General features: G+C 40.0%; 1 protein-coding gene across 1 annotated transcript in view; it reads left to right on the forward strand.

The window, feature by feature from the left end:
* The first annotated feature begins 8,300 nt into the window (after positions 1-8,300).
* MACROD2 (mono-ADP ribosylhydrolase 2) overlaps positions 8,301-22,103 on the forward strand; it is a 1,156,239-nt gene continuing 1,142,436 nt past the window's right edge. The window contains exons 1-2 of the mRNA XM_063316393.1: positions 8,301-8,519; positions 11,826-11,942. Of these exons, the coding sequence (XP_063172463.1) occupies positions 8,474-8,519; positions 11,826-11,942 (163 nt within the window). The 5' untranslated portion in view covers positions 8,301-8,473. The remainder of the gene's footprint in view (positions 8,520-11,825; positions 11,943-22,103) is intronic.

Consider the following 22,103-nt stretch of genomic DNA (forward strand, 5'->3'; position numbering starts at 1 on the left):
CTGCTTAGTTTGTCAAGATCAAGTAATTCTGACCCTACCTACTCTCCAGATAGATATAACTCATAACTCTTTGGGATGGGATCTATAATCAGAGATTGAAAGTCAACAGCTTATAGAAGTTTCCTCTTTCCTGGTGGAAGATGCTCACCTCAACAACTGCTGTTTGTTCGACAGTTGCAATGCAAGATGGGAATGATACGAGCTTAAAAAGAGAGAACATAACAGACTTTATAACTAGACAATGCCTGCTAACAGTGCAAATGGTGATCTCTGTCTTTGCACTTTTGACTTCAGTGAAAAATAGGGTTGAAGGGTGAAAAATAGGGTCCTATTAAAGGAGTCCTTTGTAAAATATACCAAGACTCAGCCAAATAAAACAGCAGAAGCTGTAAAATCACCTGCTGCTCAAACCAATGAGCAGTTAACAGGGAAGCTGGGGCTGACCCAACTCCTGAATCTACCAGGAGAGAAAGAAATAATTGGGGGGTGGGTGGGTGGGTGGGGGGGTTCAACTATCAAGCAGGAAAAGGTCAGAGACAAAATTACTGCAACTATTACTTACTTACTTGGAATTCTTAATTGAAAAAATACAGTTAAAATTCTGTTGTTGCAATCCTATATACCAGTCCTCCCAAATCCGATTTTTCAATAATTTCAATAATTTTCATAATTTATAATTAGCATGGCCAAAGGATAAATATGTCAGTTGTTGTCCAACCCATCTGGATGGCACCAGATTGCTGAAAACTGCTACATACACTTTTCTGAGAACGTCTGATTAAGTACATGTAAGGGATGGCATTGGAATGGAATAATGTTGGTTACATTTTGGAGCAGTGTTTCTCAACCTTGGCAGTGTTAAGATGGGTGGACCTCAACTCAACATGCTGGCTGGGGAATTCTGGGAGTTGAGGTCCACCCATCTTAACACTGCCAAGGTTAAGAAACACTGTTTTAGGGTGTTTGTAGGAAATTTTCACATCTTGAAGCTGAGAGTCATAAAATGTGCAGGGTAAGATGGGAAAAAGTTCAGCTTTCAAAGGGGAGGCAAAGAGAATGGCTTGTGTACAACTGAAAGCTTATGCACTAACATGTATGCAAACAGTTTCAGGACAACATGAACCTGCGGGAAGATGTAGAGCACTATAAAACATATTCAGAGACTCAAATGTCATTTATATGTGGCTGACAGAGTCACCTCTGCAGCCTTACTAGATATCTGAGTTAATAAAACCTGTTTCACTACATTGAAATGGTTGTGTTCTAATATGTTTTTGAATCTGCTTTATTATGAAGACCAGACTTTTCGGTCCATGGAAATCATGACAATCAGTTTGTGGATGACTATGTGTTACATCTGATTTTTTTTTTTTAAAGTCTGATGGATACCCACCAGAGCAGTGCAATAGCCTTTCTTAATCAGTGCTCGCTCTGAAAAATCTTTACCTCATTCTTTCTGCAAATAAAAACTTAATGACAATCGGTAAATCTCCTGCCCCACCACGAGCCCTTCCGCAAAACCGAAGAAGCAGAATCCCAGATACATACTACATACGGTGACCCAGATGTGCGTCAAAACCAGCACTACAAGATGAGGCTTCATCTCGAAGAAATCCCAGCCTAAGGCTTCGCAGGGGGGATTTCTCTGAAGTGGCACGATCAGGGTGGAAGAATCGCACCTCCCCCCGGCTCTCAGAATTCCCGATGGCTTAAGCGATGAGGTGCGCAGCCAGGCAGATTACCGCCTAAAGTGCTCCCCAATATTATCATAGCATATAAGCCCGGGGAACGAGCTCTGGTGGGCAGCTTTTCGTGTCTCGTGCCTGCTACGCAGCGCCTCCTCCCGCTTCTCGGTCTTCCGTTCCACCGAAGTTCGGCCCTGACGCGGTTACCTAGCAACTATTTTCTTCACACTAGCCAATCACATGTGTCAGCCTCCGGCTGAATCGCTACCCGGAAAAAGGCAACATCGAGGTTATTCCTAGGCGTGAGGAACCGGGAAGGAGCAGCTGCAGCCACAGGAGGAAGGAGCAGCATACGTTCAATTGAAGCTTGTATTGCTCAGTCTCCTGCTCTCCGCTTTGTAGTAGCATCTTAAGCGAGATCCAGACCTCATCTTCCATTTCTGATACGCCCCTTTCAAGGACAGCATTAGGGACGGACCAGAAGGTTCAGATTTGGGGCTCCAAACGCAGCCAGTACATGCGCGTGCATAGTCATATTATGTCTTTAAAAGCTTTTTAAAAGATTAATTTCTTCTATTTACGCTCTTTCTCGTGCGTATGCTCTGCCCCTCCCCTAATCTCTCCCCGCCATAATAGGCAGCAATTCCTTCTCTTCTCTTTTCTTGCGTTTGAAAGGGCGCTGTGAAAGAAACTGCTGTTAGCCTCGTAGACAGCTTCTAAGTCGGAACTGGCCAGTGCTTGGAGAGAAGACCGTCAGGGCATTAGACTGGAAAGTTTAAAAAAAACCTGAAGCAAGACAAACCATTTCCATATGATTGCCAAGAAAACATGAAAATATCCAAGCAGACACCAGAAGTTGAGCTGGTCTGATGGGAATCCATCTAAAGTGGGTGCAGACACATTTGGCATAGAAGAAGATACTGTAAATAATGAGAGATAAAAACTGGGATGGAAGGAGAATGTAAAGCACCCAAAATGTATGTTTGGCTGTATTTACATAGCATTGTTACCAGTGGTTAATGGGACCATGCCTTTCTTAACCCAATCTTTTGGGTTGATACAGTGATTATAAATAGCTACACGGGAAGGGTTCATGCAACACGGTAAGCTAAAATGTGACTATAACTAGATTGTGGGCAAGGGTGCCAGAAGACAGATTAACTCTTAAATCCCTTTGACAGAAGGTGCCAGTGCTACCAATTAAATAAAATGAAACCATTTTACATTTCCCTTCTTAAAGGAATTTTCACGGGAAGAAAAATAATTGAGGACGTGGTGAAAGAAGATGAGGTTACATATGAAGAATGTTGCCTCACCCAATGAAAACTTCACTTGGGAAGTGCCACTTTTCTTCCATTATTTTTTTCAAAGCTAATTCATTAAGCACTATGGCTTTGGTTTGGTTGTGCTAGTGCATGAATCTGGGATTCTTCAATATGAGAATTGTATTGTGCAATCATCCTTATAATTTGTGAATTTTTTAGGGGGGGTTAGACAATAGTTTTTTCCTTTGGAACAACTTTTTCCCCCTCCCTTTTTTCCTTCCAAGAGTAAATCTATTAAGGAAAGATGGAATGGCAGTATTGGTCTAGTGGTTAAGGCAGTAGGCATGAAAGCCGGCTGGGTGACTTTGGGCCAGTCACTCTCTCTCAGACCAGCTCACCTCACAGGGTTGTTGTGGGGAAAAGAGGAGGAGGAAGGAGTATTAGGTATGTTTGCCTTGAGGTATTTATAAAAAAAATAAAGGCAGGATAAAAAATCTTAAAAAGAAATAATAATGCCTATTGACTGAGGGCAGTAGGAGCCATAAGCACCTTGAAAGATTTAACACAGAAAAGTGGTGTAAAGGAAGGGGGAACCAAAAGGTGGTTCAGGTTTAGGGTAAGTATTAAAGCCTGTAATCATTTGCTCTGGACATTGCCAGAAGATGGATCTGAATCTGTTTTGATTTAGTACAATCTGCTGTAGATCAGTGAAGATTCCTGCTTCCTATTTCTAATAGTAACAAAATATCTCAAATTTCTACAAACTGAAATTGCTGAAATTGAACTGTTTGGTCTGTATTAAGTGGGAAGTACATTTTTACATTAAAGGATTATAACTGTGAGATCTACTCAGTTACTCAAGATGATTTTCTGTGCTCAGAATTCTTAGTTCTACCTTTCTACCAGGCTGGATCACATGAATTTAATGAAGCACAACATAGATCCTAGAAGAACATCCTCACTAAGAATCTACCTGAGAGTAAGTTCCACTGAGTACAGAAATTGAATTGGTTCACACACATTGTGCTAAGTTTACTGTTGTTTAATTTTGGGTTAATATAAGGTACATGAGCTGCCCAGAATTGGTATGGAGTTGTGCAGTGTTGAAATAGAATGAATAATTAAACGTGTAAATCTAGAGTGTGATTTGAGGTATAGTATAAATCCACGTACTATAGATTATTCAGTAAAATATGATTTAGTGCAATGTGCAGCCCAATAAGTATATTACTTAGTGAAACAGAGAAATCTATTTGAAAAGCCAGTCCATTGGAGAGTCAGTTGATATGGAATTTACAACATAAAGGGCAGAAAGTTATCACCCCATGTGAGTTTTATTGCTCAAATAAAGGGTGGTGGTGAGTAGGTAGCAATGAAATGTGTACCTTTGTTTTGAAGAAACTGCTTTTTAATTTGGAGGGGACCATCTGTATCAAGATCAGATGCCTAGAGCTCCTAGACCAGAATGATGTTGAACCAAACAGAACCCAAATAGAAAACAGGGTATCTGTTTATTCCACATTATTCCACAGATTTTGAGTAGTTCATGTTTGTGCATGCAGTTTCAAGTTAAATGAAATTACTCTGATTTAACTATTATTTCACAATACACTTGAACTCCTATACTGTTCTTATTAAGGTAGAGTCTATATACAGTATGCAGAAAAATGAAATGGGAAAATATATAGAGTAGGACAGACAAATGCCAATAAAGTAAGGTTATAAGATGAGGCAGGATATAATAGGCCTGTAGTACTGTTTCAAGTGGGTCAAGGCAACTAACCGGTTCTAACTGGACATCTCCCCTCTCTTGGGAAAGGAGATGGGTTGCTATGGGAAATAAATGGTAGGACAGTTCCTTGTTGAATCATTGTGGGGAAAAATGGAAAAACTGACCAATTAGAGTGACAGATTGCCTCTCCACATCAAAGGATGAGCCAATGCAAGTATTCTGTTGTGAAGAGATTGCAGTTTGAGCCACTCATAAACAGAAACAAATTTGATTTGGGATATTTTATATTTCAGGGCAGTAGAAGGCAGACTTTAAGCTTGTGGGAATTACTATTTCTTTCACTAGGAACCTAAGATCATCTAACTCAGTGCAAATTAGTGGTTTGATAAAATGAACACAGAAGGGGCAAACAGCTGTTGAGAATATACTCAGCCCATGAATTTATTTCTTTGTACCAGAATTGGCATATGAATAAATATCCCATTTGCTACATACACCCCCACCCCTGGTTCTTGATTTTAACAGTCTAATTTAGGGAGAGTTTTTTTTTTTTTCTGCTGTTAAAACACACGGAGTCAGATCTACTGCAAATCAGCCAGATATCTTCTAGTAGATCCTAATTTACCTTTTGCTTCTCCTGCCTTTGGGTGCTGTGTTCAGTCTATAGATATCTAAATAAAAGCAAATGTTATAGAAATATTTAACTAATTTTGGTTCTTTGAAAAAGCTGATAAATACTGTACCAGTAGAATGTTTTACACGGGGAGAAATAGTGTGTACAACAATAAATGCTTATCTCAGTAAAATTGCCCACGAATCCATCATAGCAAGGTTTCTGTCCTTTGAGGAAGTAGGGAGTTACTGTTATTATACTCTGGGGAACTTTCAGAAGTTTTATTTCTTATAGTTATACTTACTTCATGATAACCAGGATTTATTTCCTCAATCATTCTTCACATGGCAATCTGTGGCACTCCAGAGGTAGCTAAAGTACAACCGCTGGTATCTCCCCTCCTTGAGACATGTTTCCCTGGACTACTGGGTGCTAAATTCAACAATATATGAAGCATCACAGGTTCCCCATATAAAATATGCATAGACACAATTGCAGAAAATTAAACTGAGCAATCAGAGCTCATTTAAATCCAAAAGCCATATATGTTTCAACTCCTGGGTTGTTTGTTCAAGTGAATATTAGTGTCTTCCACTCCTTTTCAGGACCTTTTATCACAAACAGTAAATAAAGGCTATGTGGATTCTCCCAACCTTTCATAATGAAGACATGATCATCCCTTGCAGACTCTGTGCCGCAGAAGTAACTGTTGTGGATCTCTTTTATTAAACTAACATCAATACTAATACAAGAGATTTTGTAAGTCAGGGTGTGACCCTCCAGATATATGGGCTGTTTGTCAAACAGTCTGGCAGAGTTCAAACAACATGCTAAGCCATATTCTGTTAAATCATGCTTTATTGAATAAACCACAATTAGCTAGGGTCACACAACAGATGAAGCCATAAACTATGATTTATTGTATAAATTACAATGATCACATTGGCACAACATTTGAGCTTATTGTATCATGTCTTACTTATCACTACTTGAATGATAGACAGTATAAAGAGTTCATGAGATGTCCTGGCAAGAGCTTTCTTTAAAAGAAAAAGATTTCACCCTAACTTGAACCAAAGGATTTTTATAATAAATGATGTAATAAAACTGACAAGGTCATTAACCATATACAGATATAGTACTTGCTTCTTACCTGTGTTCCCAATTGTAGCATTATGGATATTAATGTAAACACAACCATTTTTCTTGATATTTACCAGGCTCCATATCCCATCTTTCTACATTATTAGTCAGTATGCTGCAAATAAAGTTCTGGCTTCATTTAGGACTATTAGATACAAGTTGCAAAAATCCATATAACACTTGATAGCAGCAAAAACTCTTGGCTGTTAGTATTTAGTGGTCCTTTGCACTTTTGCAGCCAAGATCTGGTCATTTTAGCCCCATAACAACATTTTTATTTCTGATAGTACCTCTGGGACCAAATGAGTCCTATGAAGGTTTTTTTCTTTAATAGACCATGCTTGCAGCCCAGTGTTTGTCTGAAATTAAGTAAATCTGCTGAGGAAAAAAAGGGACAAAGTTAAGTAGTTATAGTAGATTGTGTGTGTCTCTCTCTCTTTGTATGCAGAAGAGATGATGGCAAGAACTATTATGCCAAAATGGTGCTTTGAGTCTGATTACATCCCCTTAACAACAATGAATGAATGGGCTCCCCACATGGCAGATTAACTACAAAATGTTCTCAAAATTTCCAATCTGTCTGTTAGCTTAGAAAGGTTGGTTTGGAGACCATTGTTTTTTACCCAGAAATTACTCAGAAGAACACAATGGTACAGAACAGTTTTTCTCAACTAGAAGTAGAATAGTAGTATGTGTTCTACCAGTGGCACACAGAAGTAGCCTAAATGGGATATGGCTCTCCCCACAAATGAAAAAAGGGCCCATGAGAGACAGTATGGCAGAGCCCTCCATCTCTAGTCAGCTGTGCTGAAGCTAGGGACCTGAGCAACTCAGCGGAGCAAGATTGTTGATAAGCTTCTGAAAGGGCCTTGGCTTGAGAGCCAAAAGGAAACATTTTGTACTACTTCGTGTTTGCTCATAAGTTCACTCTCTTTGGAGGGTTAGGAGAAGACAGTTGCAAAACAGCAAACACTGCTTCAGCCCAAATAGATTTCACCCATGATCTTAGTTGTAACACTATGGTCAGTGGCATTATTACATGTTGTAATGTTCTTAAACGTATCTTGATGGAAAGGTATATATAGCACCAGAATGCCTATGAACATACACACGCATATATATCGCCAGGGGGGGAAAAGGTGTGTGTGTGTTGCTGTTACTTTCTATCGATGGGGCTCAGGTTACTTGACAAGAGTGATCAGCATGATTGTGCATATAAACAAGTAACAACAGTAGCATTATAAAAAGTAATTGAATGAAGGCGATGAAATTAAGCAAAGCACAAACTACTCACCAGTTACAGAGCAACCCAATATCCACTCAGAAATGACCTTTATTAACCAATGAGCTTATTCTCAGATAAACAGCCAGGAAAATGCAACGCTAAGCATATTTGCACGGAAGAAAGTTCCACGGCATTCAGTGGCGCTACCGCCTCCCTCCAATTAACCGCGCGCACGCGCTGATTCGGAACCAGCGCTACTGAACGCAGTTGAAACTTACATCGGAGCAAGCATGTCCAAAGGAGCCAGCGGGGACACATGGGCCACCTCAAGGTGACAAGACCCCCGTCTTTTCTTCTCGACCAACACCGGAGCGAGCTCCTGCTGCCCGCACTTGGTGTTGTTTTCTTTGTGTTCCGTCCTGGGCGCCGGGATGCTGTCTGTCCAAGCGCACTCCCTCCCTCTTTTGGCGTGCCTGTTCCTTTAAAAATCTCCACTCCCAGCCGCGGCTGCAGTTAGCCCGAGAGCGCAGGGGGCGGGGCGCGTCGTTGAGCGGCGTCTCGCAAGGCCAATGGGCGGTGGGAAGGGAGGCGGGCACTGCGGGGGTGTCTGTCGGGTTAGAACGAGGCGTGACCCAGTTGACGCGCGCTGGAAGGAGAGGGGAGTGGGAGGGAGGCAGAGGTGCAAACAGCCGTCGCCAACGCCGCCAACGCCACCCCAGCGGTGCCGTCGCCCAGCCGGGTCAGCGTGCTTCTTCCTCGCCCGTGAGCCTGGGGAACCTGCAGCTCAAAGCCGCCGCTAGCCACAGCACCATGTACCCCGGAAACAAGCGGAAAAAGCTCTGGCGGGAGGAGAAAGGTACTGACCTCCTTCACCTGAGAAGCGCCCGGGCTGCTCGGGCGAGCGGAGGGTGCAGGGCGTCCCCAGCGCCGCCTCTCCCACTCGTGCTTCCTTCAGGAGGCGTGCGAGCAGAAGATGCCGCTCCTCCGCCTTCTCACCGCGCGAGTCAGCAGTCGCTGGCCGCTCTCACCTGGGCGACGTTGCTTTCCTCTTGCCTCCGCCGCGGTACCCTGGCAGGACAGCCGCGCTCCGCCCCTCCTGACTTAGCTTGCGCTTCCTTCTCTCCGGTGGAGGAGGAGGGCTCCCTTCTTCTCTGGACACGGAGTCCGGCTCCAGCGGGTGCTAGGATAGGAAGGCATCCCCTCAGTCTAGCTTGCGCGGCAGCCTGGTCAGGGCACCCCGGGATAGGGGCAGCTGAAGGTAATCCTAAGGGGCCCAGGCCTGGCTTGCCACTCAGGTGCTGCGACCTTGGCAAGGGTTCCTGGGTCAGCCTTAGCTAGACTGTGTCCTGGACATCACCTGATTGGAGCTCCTATCAAGGCAACAGCCGTGGTGGTCCTGTTCCTTTTTGTCTAGCTTTAAGTCTGCTCTCTTTCAGAGTTTGTAATCTTCCTCTTACTTCGCTTCACTGCATGATTAATCTTTTGCTTCTTTCTTGGATATGGATTCCCCCTTTTTTAAAACCTATTTTCTGCTGGGTCATCACTGCTGTTTCTTTTATTCCTGTATATATAACATAGAGCAAAGCTGTAAACTTAGGTTCTACTTTCTGTCGGTTCTCATTGCAAATTGTGTGCTGATGTATCTCAGAGTTAAACTGTTTGTGTAAGAGTTGGAGTGCCACTCAGGAAATGAAAATGAGGTTTCTCTATCTGCTGCCTGCAAATCTTTGTTTCAAAATACTTGGAATGGAAGGTACAGTCTTTGATAGTTGCTGGCTGAATGAATTTCAGCCTCCCTTGTTCTAGTGTTACCTATCATGAGGGGGTTGTAAACAGTCACAGGGCTGCTAAGCCTGGATGCTATGGGCCCTTTTGAAGAAAATATTTGGAAAACAAAAAGAACAGGACCATTGTTCGTGTACTGTGTGGAAGTTGTGCAGAGCTGAAAGCAATATCTGTTGGATCAATTTTACCCAGTCATTCTAAACTTGTGAGGGTGGATTGTTTTACTTGGTAAAATACCAGTCCTTCTATTGGTGAAGTGGTAATTATCTTTTCTTAATAAAAGAATGTTGATATCTTTGTTGAGATATATCCAGCTGGGTACATTTGTTGATCATAGAGCTATTCCTTGTAGATCCATTCCCCCCCCCCCTACCTGCCTATCAAATCTGTTTCTAATGTTGAGGAATAGGGAGGAAAACAAGGGATATGTGTATTTTGCAAGTGGAAGTTGCTTTTCATAGTGTTGAATATAGCATTATATTTTAGTTGAGGAAATTGGAGCTTTACAATTGGTAATTTAATAGAATCTTTCACAAAATTGAGACTTTTGGTGTGAGTTTGACATACAAAATTTTCATTGCAAAGTCATTTGATTCTTATACTGCATGCATTATATCAAATGCAAAGAAGAATAAAATGACCGTAGTATAAAGTTCATATGTCCATTTATCCATTAGGAAAAAAAAACTACTGCCATGATATACTTTACTTAGTATATGTAGCTTGTGTTGTCTAGTATCCTCCTGTGCTGCCCTACCTCTAGATTTAGATTGGGCTGTTTGAACAGCATAATAATGTAAGTTGGTATAAGAGCTTTACAGAGCTTGTACTGATTAAACTGTAGTATGGTACGTGTATTATTTAAGGCTGTTGGTGGATTTCTGTTTGGATCACTTGGAACACAAACTGGATCCCTGCACTCTGAAATGTCAGACAGGAACAACACACTCTTGTACTTCGTTTTTCACTGGTGCTGCTAAAACTGTCTCAGATTAAGTTTGCTTTTAATTAATTCTATACTGCTAAAGTTGAAGCCTCTGACTTCATGGTAGATAAGTATATTTCCAGTTGTTTGCTGGGGTGGAGGTGGGGAAAGTGCTGTTTCTCCACATAACAATCCTAAGGAATGCTGTGTGAAATATATCTTGGTAGGAATTTGGTTGATTTCTAAACACTGTTACCAGAGGCTTATAAGAATATAAAGTGTATACATTAAAATGTAGGTAAGAATGTTCATTAAGTAGAGATTAAATGGAAATGCTCATGCATAAAGTCTTTATTATCCAAGTTACTAATTATTAAGTAAATCTTTTCAGACTGAACAATCTTTCTCAGGCCACAACAGTTTTTGTGTTCTATACATTTTTAGTGTGATGAATTTATCCTGTAGCTTTGAAGAAAATCTAATCTTGACCACAGAGCTTCTTTTAGGATTGATTAAATAAATGATTTGTCAGGTAGAAATGGGAGTGCCTGTACAGTTATGCTTCCATGGCTATTACCAAGTAGATAAATGTCCCTGATGCCTCAAATTAGCTTTTGTATTTTATCAATTCTGTAAGTGCTACACCTGTATTTAATCACCTTGATACAGTGGTGGGGGATGCTAATGTATGCATGCTGCTTCTCAAGCAAATATTTCAATAGCACATAATGCCTAATGCCAATGGAAGATAAGTTCTAAATTATAAGGTAACTGCTCATAAAAAACAAAGGAAATTTCAAAAGCTGCTTCAAGTTGTAAAGCAAATGGCAGGTGTAAACTTGTGAGATTTGTTAGCCATAATATCAAGTGAGGAGTAAAGATTACTGAAAGTACAATCAAATTATGCTTTCCTTTCCTTCCTGAAATGGCCATAGTTTTCATTGGTGTTATTTTATGCCACTTTCTGTGCCAAACCATGCTTAAATGGCTCAGAACCATTTACGTAATTTTGAATTGAGTTAATATCTGCTGTAGAACAATAACATGTAAACTAATTCAATCTGCTATATTCCTACAGTGGCCTACCAATTGAAGTATAAAATAGCAAAATAGATTATAAAAACAGAATACACTGCAATCTTTCATGAGAACTAAATGTTGCCCTCATTCCTAAACTTTCTCAGATGGATCTTGGTTTAGAATATTTAAATAGACTTGTTTAGCACAACTTAATGAGCAACTGAAATCACATATGAGTTTGTTGAAATTTTGGTTCATTCCAAGCCTCAGCAATTAGGATAAGAATGCAGAAATTAGTTGAACCTGCTTGATATTTGATGTCAGTCTACAGAAACTCATCAGATGCTTATACTAGAACCCTATCACTGATTCATGCTGCAAAGGACTCTGCTTCACAATATTGCTAAAACATATTCGTGTGCTTTCTAATAGAACGTTTGTTGAAGATGACATTGGAAGAGAGACGTAAAGAATATTTACGGGATTATGTACCTCTGAAAGATATTCCCACATGGATGGAAGAAATGAAAAACAAAACACAAAGTGATGGTAAGTCATCTTATTAAATTTTCATCTGCACTTAGGCTTTTAAACAGTTTTCCCCAACCTAGTGCCTTCTAGGTGTATTAGACCACCCATCTCATAATTCGCAGCCAGATGGTGGTAGAAATTGTAATCCAGTACATCTTGAGGGCACCAGGGTGGCAAAAGCTGTCTTGTGAAGTTCTGAACATGATGGAACTGTTTACATTAAACAGCTGTAATAGATTTACTGTAGCCTAGGGTTCCCCAATCTTTTTCAGCTATTGGGTATTTTTTGGAATTTTTAGAGTTTTGTGGGTGCTCTCACAAAATAACTGCTGTGAGATCTTGACAGTTTACAGAATGACTGCTGTGAGGGATATATCCAATTTACCAGAATGATCCTTGCCATCACTTCTATCTTTCCTATAGACTGCTCAATACTGCTCTTGCTTACCTTTGTGCACTTTCTGGACAGGTGGCATATTTCCAAGCGAAGAAATAGGGCTAATTTTTATTCATTGATCTACTTATTTTCTAAGAAGGCTTTTTATATCCATTTCAAGCATGTAGCATTCCTGGAAATAAAAATAATCCTAGAAGCTAGTGCTTTGCTTTGCATTTCTTACTTAAAATATAAGATTGGTGGGCTGGCAGCTGGTGGACCGGGGGTACTGCAACTGCTGCACCTGCAAGTGACTAACTGTGATTACAACCAAATATTGGCAGCTGTGCATCTCAAATGAAGCCAGAGTTTATGAAGTGGTCTCAGCTAACAGCCAGTGAAACAACACATACCTCGCATTTATGTCGGACAGGGAGTGTATGAAATTTGCTGCTGCTTGTTCTTGCAGTGCTCAATTTTGTTAGCACTAACAGGCTGATTCATCTTCCGTTGTCTTAATGAATCATAAATCCTTGTATGTGCAGCTCTAAAAAGACAATCTAATGGTAATACACACATGGCATCATATTGCCCTGATTGTCATTGGTGTCCATCTTGATGGGGTTTTGATTGTTATTATTTTTTACAATTTTTATGTGCTATAACCTGCCCAGAGTCTTGATTTGGATGGTGTATGTACTTTTTTTGGATGGTTTATATACTTTTTTTTTAATCAAATCCAACCTCCATCTTGTTTTTATACTTGAGCTGAAGATCAAAAACTTTTAAAAATCTCAAGTGGCCCAATATCTAGATTACTGTGGTATTTGTGATCAATTTGTTTTACTTTGATTTTATTGTGACAGTATAGAGAGTGGGCTAGTGTCTTATGGGCTTGACTGCACATTGAACGCCTGATATGACTGCTTGGGTTTCCATAAGGATGCTTGTCCATTCACAAAATGGCTGCGATGATGTCTTGGCAAAACAATGAAACAATGATGGGGGATGAGGATTAGCAAGCAAGATGTCTATGGGCCCATGTTGGGACCTGCAGATTCAGTGCTTTCAAGTACTTCTATGTGCTATAGTTTCGATATGAATTTTGCACTTCAGGAAATAATAGCTAAAGAAGATTACTCCAGATAGAGAAGTATCAGTTCTGTTTTTGCTTATTATTTATACAGGAATTGCTCGGATATTCAGGATGAGCAGTTCTCATTAGGAGAACTGAGGTTAATACTTGCTGGAGAATGATAACATTAAAGCTAAATAAATCCTTTGAGTCATGTCCATCTGGTCACCAGGATTGAACATGTCCTTGTTGTGTTCTTGGCAATAGAATAGAAGCAGTTTGCCATACTGCATCACTGGTAATGAATATAGAACATGCCCACATTCAAAAGATATAGTAAAGATTCCTCTAAATTCCTGTTTAGAAAGTTAAAACTATTATTCTTCTGCTATTTTTTTGAGCTAAGACTACTTTACTCTGTACGTATACCTAAAGTCCATTTAGTATTGGCAGGAATTGTGATCAAATGTTTAATATCAGAGTAGGAAAGAAGTGATAATTACTCAAAAGAAGCTGAATTATTGCTCCATCCTCTGGAAATGTTACATTAGTGTCTTCAATATAAATGCTCTTATCAAACTAGTATCTTATAGTTTGACAGCCAATAATGAATTGGAAATAGAACCAAGGAGATTTAGGAGACTTTGTCATTACTTCATTAAATAGAGAGAATACTGCTAAAGCTGTCATTGGTCCTTAAAGATAGGCTATCCTTTCTTTTTTTCTTCTTTTTAGCCTCTTCATGACAAGTACCTGATTACTTTCTGAAGTCTGTTTAGCAGATCATCATTATTGATTGTAGTGGCTTTTGCAATTTCAGTAGTATTTGGGCAGAGTAGAAATAAGGCTGGAAGAACGTGTTCTCTTTAAACAGTTTGTTATTTTTCTAGTGAATATAGTAACATTCTTTTTTTGGCTTCTCATAATGATCTAATGTTGATATTGTAGTAACCTAGCAACAGAACTTAGTTATTGCTACTAATACTCTGTTTAGCCACTAATGGAACTTGGGGAAGACCAGAGGGCAAAGAAAATTGTAAAGATGCAATTAGCACACTAAGCCATGTTTTAAACTGTGGTTTAACAGTCCACAAATGTGCTTCATTTGCACATGACGCTAGGCCATATGTGGATTTATATACCATACTTAAAAGTGAACAAGCTATATTATGGCTTGCTTTGTTTGAACCCAGTTGAACAGTACACATATATTTTCTTAATTGCTATTTTTTAGTTCTAGAGTTGAGGGCTATTTGACATGCTGCAGTTTCCTTGTGTGGAAAGATGCCATAAAAGTCTACATGTTCGCAGTGTACATGTAATACAGTAGAGTAACTATATGAAGACTCTCTATTCCTTTGCGACAGGTGCTTCTAAGAATATCAGGGCTTGAATTCAGTCTGGAAGACACCTTCGTCCCCCACCCGTTCCTACATTTTTAATACTGTTTTTTACTCCAAAAAAGTGTTGTCATCTTAGCTGTTTGTATATATATGTGTGTGTGTGTGTGTGTGTGTACACACACACACACACACACACACACATGCATGCTTTCCCTGATACCAGATCTTTGTCCAGATCTTAAACAGCTGGGTTCTAGCTTAGAGTCAACTTCTGTCACCTTAGCTTTCTGAACTGTCAGCCTTTTTACCCATCCTTTTAATCCTGGAATGTACAAACTTTGCTTTGAGTGGTTTTCTTTGGATTTGTGCACGGTTGTTTAGATACATGGTGAAGATGTGACAGTTACTGCCCACAGTAAATGAACAGTGATATTTGTAGGTCATAGAGGCAGACGGCTTTGTTCATACTTTCCTGTGCAATATGTGGGCAACGTTTAAGTTGAAAGCTGTGTAGTTTTTACCCTTCAAAATGTTGAACTCACGAGTCAGACCAAATATTATGAAATTGTGTTCATTCAGTGTTCTAAACCAAAGCAAACCGTTAAGGCCTAGTTCACTCAATGTGCTAATAGTGAATGTTATTGATAACCCACTGTTTATGGCTTAAAGTGTTGAATGAACAGGGTCAGCAAGAAAGCTTCCATCCAAGTGCTTTATACTGCATTCAGGCTCCTGTATCTTGGTGTGTTTTACATAAATGGCATGCATCTCGCTCTGATATTTTAATTTTCTTTTCCAGAAAACCTGTTGTGTTGTATCAGATTTACAACAAATCTGATCTTTTTTCCATCATGGAGCTCAGGATAGCACATGTACACTCCTTGTTTAGTGACCCCATTCTGTCCCAACAACCAGGTCATTAAGCAAAATGATCACTAGGTGAACATGTGACTGAGAGAGAGAGACATGTTGCAAAGATAACTGGCTGTTGCTGTCTCATTCAGATAAAGTTCTCTTGTGCAGCTACTCCAGCATTACTCTCACTCCAGTGCGCATTGTTGTTTGCTGCATGAATTTTGGTTGTAAATGGTGCATTGGCCAGAAAATGAATTTTTTTATTACCATTATATTTCTGAATGGTCGCTAACTGAGGTAGTCACTAAATGAGGAATGGATGTAGTATTCTGAAGTCTCCCAGTTAGACACTAACTACTTTCAGATCAATTTAGCTTTAGAATTATGATTGCTATAATATAGATCATAGGATAGCATCCAATCCTTTAGCTATAGTATGCTCCTTGCAACTCTTACTTCATTCTTGCTCAGAATGTAACCATTGCTGTTTCTTTCTTCTAGGCCACCCTACTTCACCCATGCCTTCTGAATGCTTTCCTTAACTTTTTGGAACTGTATGATGGTACCAGTTCTCACACTCAAGGAGATTGATCAGAAGCAAAAGAATTTTATGGAAGGAATATTTATGCTGACTAAGTCAGGAGGAAAAAGATAGAAGGATTAACTTGGGTTTCTCAACACAGTGATCGGTCAGGATTAGTAACAGTTGTGTTTTTCAGAAAGAACATGCTGGTAAAGCATACTCTGGATAGCAACTCTCTCTTTTTCTCTCTTGCCCCTTTTGGGTTTGTTGTGTGGCATTTAGGACCCTCAGTCTTTTGGGGCGTTGTAAGAGGTTACTTAATAGTGAGAAAGTGTGTCCTAGATTACCAGGTAATAGCTAGGCTTAAGGTAATACCATCATATGTAAGTGAGCAATATGTGCGCTGATAAAGTAACGTCCCTGGGAAAACTGTCTGAAGCAGCAGTGGTGGGTATGAATTAAGACTGGGACTGAGCTATGGGCTGAAAATTAGAAAGAACACATTAACCACGGAATGGAGCATCTCCCTTTTGGAAATGCCTGAATTTTCAAATTTTAGAGCTTGAGTGTCTTAAGTATGGAACTATTTGGGTGTGCTATTGCACACAGGTGTTTTTGTCCATTTATAATGATTTTGCATACCTGGAACTGTTCAGATAAGGGAACTAGGCATACCTGCATTAAATATGGCTTCTACTTGCACTCTATAAGGGTATAGTGTTCATTTTTTATGACCAAAACATTCAGGATTTAATGGATGGGAGTAGTAGGAACAGTATTGTAATGTATATTTGCATTGAACGTGAAGTTTGACTGAAAAATTAAAATAGAGTAACCCTGAATAGACAGACAGTGGACTACCATGGACTAGCTTAAATAGAAGCTTGTTTTGCTTTGTTTTTTGGGGAGAGGGATCACTTCTAATACTGTTTTTAACAATCAGTTGAAAACTCTTTTTAAGATATGTGGGAACTTCTTTATCTTTTCCCTTGGTACAGAATGCTGCCTTTCTCCCACTTGAAACAAAAGTGACAGAGAAGGAGTGATGATACCTACGGGCATTCTTCACATGTCAGGGTAGACAGAACTCTGGTGTGTCAGACTGTATCCTGCCAATGCAACTAAAGAAACATAGCCTGCAGTGCTCACTAATCCTTCATTAAGTTGCCTACTGCTGTTTCCCTCAATTTTTGGCTCTTTCTCTGCAGTATCATGTGTGCTTTACTTCTTAAAAGCATGAAAGCCTAAAGCATATGTTCTTGAGTCTGTAAAGGTGAGTGGGAATTTTGAAAAGAAAAGAACCCAGTTCTGGCAGTACACTTGGGCAGGAGAGGAGGAGACCTTCTGGTGTACAGTCAGGACCAGTAATATTGGAACAAGGATAACTGTTTTGGCATTTGGCCTCTGTACACTTGGGCAGACTTTACCATGCAAGTAGTGGTGAGAAACCTTCCCTTCTAAAAGTTGTACTGATGTCAATGAACAGCTAGCTGTCTGCAAGTACAGCATTACTTGCAGTCCCCCTTTTTAGGGGGAGATGAGCAGTGTTAGAAATGTGAATAATAAATAAATAAATAAATTACTACTGGCAGAGAGGAGACCTTCTGGTGTACAGTCAGGACCAGTAATATTGGAACAAGGATAACTCTTTTGGCATTTGGCCTCTGTACACCACCACATTGAAGTTGAAAGGAAACACACCCAGATGGTAGTGAGGTCAGGACCTTCAGCTGTAATTCAAGGGGTTTGACAAAAGTAGGGCACTAACCATTCAGGAAGTACAGCCAGTGGCATACACACACCACTATCGGTGGCTTGTAAGTAATGGAACCAACCAACATCATTACAAACATAAGGATCGCCTTTAATTCCTGGATGAAAATCCTTTGCAGTCAATGACTGCCTGAAGTCTGTAACCCATTGACATGACCAAATGCTGAGTTTCCTCCCTTGAGATGATTTGCCAGGCCTTTACTGCAGCTGCCTTCAGCTGCTGCTTGTTTGTGGGTCTTTCTGCCTTCAGTCTTGTCTTCAGTAAGTGAAAAGCATGCTCTGTTGGGTTGAGATCAGGTGACTGACTTGGCCATTGAAGAACATTCCACTTCTTTGCCTTGAGAAACTCTTGGGTAGCTTTTGCTGTATGTTTTGGGTCATTATCCATCTGCAATATGAAGCGGCGTCCTATCAGTTTGGCAGCATGTGGCTGAATCTGAGCAGAAAGTATAGCCCTATACACTTCAGAATTCATCCTGCTGCTTTTATCAACAGTCAGGTCATCAAGAAACACCAGTGACCTGGTTCCATTGGCAGCCATACTTGCCCATGCCATAACACTGCCTCCACCATGTTTGACAGATGATGTGGTATGCTTTGGATCATGAGCTGTTCCTTCCCTTCTCCATACTTTTCTCTTCCCATCATTCTGGTGCAAGTTAATCTTGGTTTCATTAGTCCAGAGAATCTTATTCTAGAACTGGGCAGACTTTTTTAGGTGTTTGCTGGCAAAGTCTAATCTGGCCTTTCTGTTCTTGAGCATTACCAGTGGTTTGCACCTTGTTGTGAAGCCTCTGCATTTACATTCATAAAGCTGTCTCTTGACTGTAGATGTTGACAATGAAATGCCTACCTCCTCAAGAGCGTTCTTGATCTGGCTAGATGTTGTGAAAGGGTTCCTCTTCACCATGAGCAGAATTCTGCGGTCATCCACTTTAGTTGTCTTCCGTGGTCTTCCAGGCCTTTTGCTGTTGCAGAGCTTGCCAGTTAATTCCTTCTTTTTCAGGATGTTCCAAACTGTTGTATTGGGTACTCCCAATGTTTTTTGCTATCTCTTTGATGGGTTTATTTTGTTTTCTCAGCCTAATGATGGCCTTCTTTACTCGCATGGACACCTCTTTGGACCTCATGTTGAGAGTTCCAGTGAACAGCTACCAATTGCAAAGTAACACCCAGAACCACCTCCAGGCCTTTTATCTGCTTGATTGGTCATGGGGTACCCAGGAAACAGGCCACACCTGACCATGCAGCTGCTTGTCAGCCATTCATTCCATTACTTATGAGCCACCAATGATGGGTGTGTGTGTATGCCACTGGCTGTACTTCTGAATGGTTAGTGCCCCAGTTTTCTCAAACCCCTTGAATTATAGCTGAAAGTTCTGACTTCGCTCCCATCTAAGTGTGTTTCCTTTCAACTTCAATGTGGTGGTATACAAAGGCCAAATGCCAAAACAGTTATCCTTGTTCCAATATTTCTGGTCCTGACTGTGTATTTCCATAGGCACAAGGACAGGCTCCTTGACTACATTTGTGGATCAAGGGCTCTTTGCTCATGCTCCACTGTGTTTTTTGAATTGCCTTAACAGGCTAAGCTCTCATTCTGAACATGGAAAAAAAATTAGGCCATTTATCTTTGGTATTTACCATAAGAAAGGGCAGGGCTGGTAGGTCTGTGTACACCTCAATAATTATTCAGAAATGCTTTGGGGTTCATGTGGACACAGCCCCTCTTGGCTATAAACTAAAGCAGCTATGTTTTGTTTAGGTGTATGTGTGAAGCTGGAAAAAAAAAGTATGACAGCTTTGAGTAGTGAATTAGTTGATTCATTTGAATAGCTCCACATCATTTTCAGGCTCATGTAGAAACCTGAAGAAGCAGGACTGCTTTAATTATTACCAACAAGATCCTAATCTTGTCCTAATTCCAGAGTGTTTCCAAGTCTTTTGCAAAGAGTGGACACTGCTAATGGCTAGTCATAGATGTGGGTTCCTAATTGATCTATTTCATTTAACTTGACTATCTTTTGCATGCTTTTTTTAGACCAGTGTATTGTAGGAAGGAAGTGGACAAGGAAACAAAGGATGAGAAAGTTTGGAATGCATCAGTAACTTCAAAATATTGTACCCTATATGGCTACCAATATGCAGTTTATTCATATACTTTAAACATTTATAGTCTATCCTTTAAAACAAAGTTTTCGCAAGAAAGCTCAACATTTTGAAATCACAATGTAAAAAATTAACTAGAAACTTAGTAAATTAGTTGCTAGAGATCAGTAGCATAAAAAAGTAGTATTGAAACAGCAGACAGTTAATTTAAAAACTCCGTTTAGCACAAGAATTAAATTATAAACTTAAAATGTAATAAAAGTATTTAATATTTGATTTTAGTTTTAACAATGAATTAAACTAACACAACATTTTAAATTATTAAAAGTATTCTAGAGCTGGGAGAAATGCCTCTGATGATTTTATTATTATTACTGATTTTTTTTAGGGTTATATGCTGCTCTTATATGTTTGATTCTGAGCAGCTTATAGACCTCCAAACAGTTATAAGATCAAAACTGAGTGTAAGAATATATGCATTACAGTGTAATATAATAACAGGGTAATCAACATCTCATGTACCTTGGAACAACCATAAAACTATTCTTCTCAGTAGGCTTTATAATGGCTCCCCCCCACCCCAAGGCCTACTAAAACAGCTAGGTCTTGCTGTTCCAGAGATGGCCTCACACTGGGATCCCTGAAGATGACATTCCCTTGTAGATGGAACCCAGAGAGAAATTTGTCTTCTAGATCTTAAATTAATAGGGAGAAGGTTGGTCCTGCAGATACCCAGATCCTGAGCTGTGAAAGTCTTTAAAGATGACAATCTGCATTTGAATTGCACTGGAAACAAACAGGCAGCAAGTACTGATCTTGAAGCAAAGGTGTTATATGAGCAAATTGACTAATATCTTTAATTGCTCAAGCCTCTGAATTCTGGACCAGTTGCAGTTTCTGGGTGCTCTTCAAAGGCAACCTTATTGTAGAATACATTGCAGTAATCCAGATGGGAAGTGACCCAGACATAAGTGACAACGAGCAAAGCCTCCTGATCCAGGATGGGCCATAATTTATAATTTGCACCCAAAGAGGATCTGTGCAAAGGCCCTCTTAGCTGCAGGTGTCACCTGCTCTTCAAGTTGGAGCTGTGAGTCTGAGAAGACTCCTACTTAAGAACTACTCTATATGGAGAAGTGCAACTCTGTCCAGAGGAAAAGATGGAATATTTCTGAAACTGAAAGGCTTCTGCATGCAATACCATGGAGTTTAAGCCTGTTAATTCCCATCCAGTCCACAGTTCCAGACATTGGGACAAAACCTCAACTACATCTCCTGTTGGCCCAGAGTTGAGAAATACCACTGAATATCATCTGCATATTGATACTTGACTACAGTTTCAGTTTGAAAACCCTATGGTTTACAACAGTTTCAGTAGGAACATCATTTTAGATACTGAGCTACCAAGTAAACAGCTGTATAAGTTAATACTGGCATTTTGACCAGGAGTGAATTGGTGACCATAATCTAATCAGTTATAATACGTTTTGTGATGCATTATTCCAGTTAGTATTTTTGCTGCCTTACTTGTACTGATTAAAGGTACCAGAGGGTGAAGTCTGGTGTGCAAATACTGCATAAACCATCCAAGAATTTTAAAAAAATGATCTCATGAGACTTAAGAAAAAGAAATATTGAAGTGCAAATGTGTTTCTCAGATTTATTATCAATATTACAATTCCTAAGCTTTTCTATTGTGCTGAAAAAAATAATAGTGCTTGCATCAAAATCTGCTGTGCCTTTCCCTCTGCCTCCCCCCTCTCCGAGCATACATGCTATCATCAGGTTATTATTTATGGCTTATTTAATAGTTGTATTTACTTTATATTACCTTTTTTTCTTTTTATTTTGCTGTTCAATCATGTCTGATGCTAGGTGACTGCCTGGTCTAGTCCCTGCAGTTTTCTTGGCAAGATTTCAGAAGTGGTTTGCCCTTGCCTCCTTCCTGGGGCTGAGAGAAAGTGACTGGCCCAAAGTCACCCAGCTAGCTTTGTGCCTCAGGTGGAACTAGAACTCATGATCACCTGGTTTCTAGCCCAGTGCCTTATCTACTATACCAAACTGGGTCTCTTAAATGAAGTTAATTAATGAAAAGCTTAATTTTCATCAATTACATTTTTTACTC

The sequence above is a fragment of the Candoia aspera genome, chromosome 1, assembly GCF_035149785.1.
Source record: "Candoia aspera isolate rCanAsp1 chromosome 1, rCanAsp1.hap2, whole genome shotgun sequence".
Classification (NCBI taxonomy): domain Eukaryota; kingdom Metazoa; phylum Chordata; class Lepidosauria; order Squamata; family Boidae; genus Candoia; species Candoia aspera.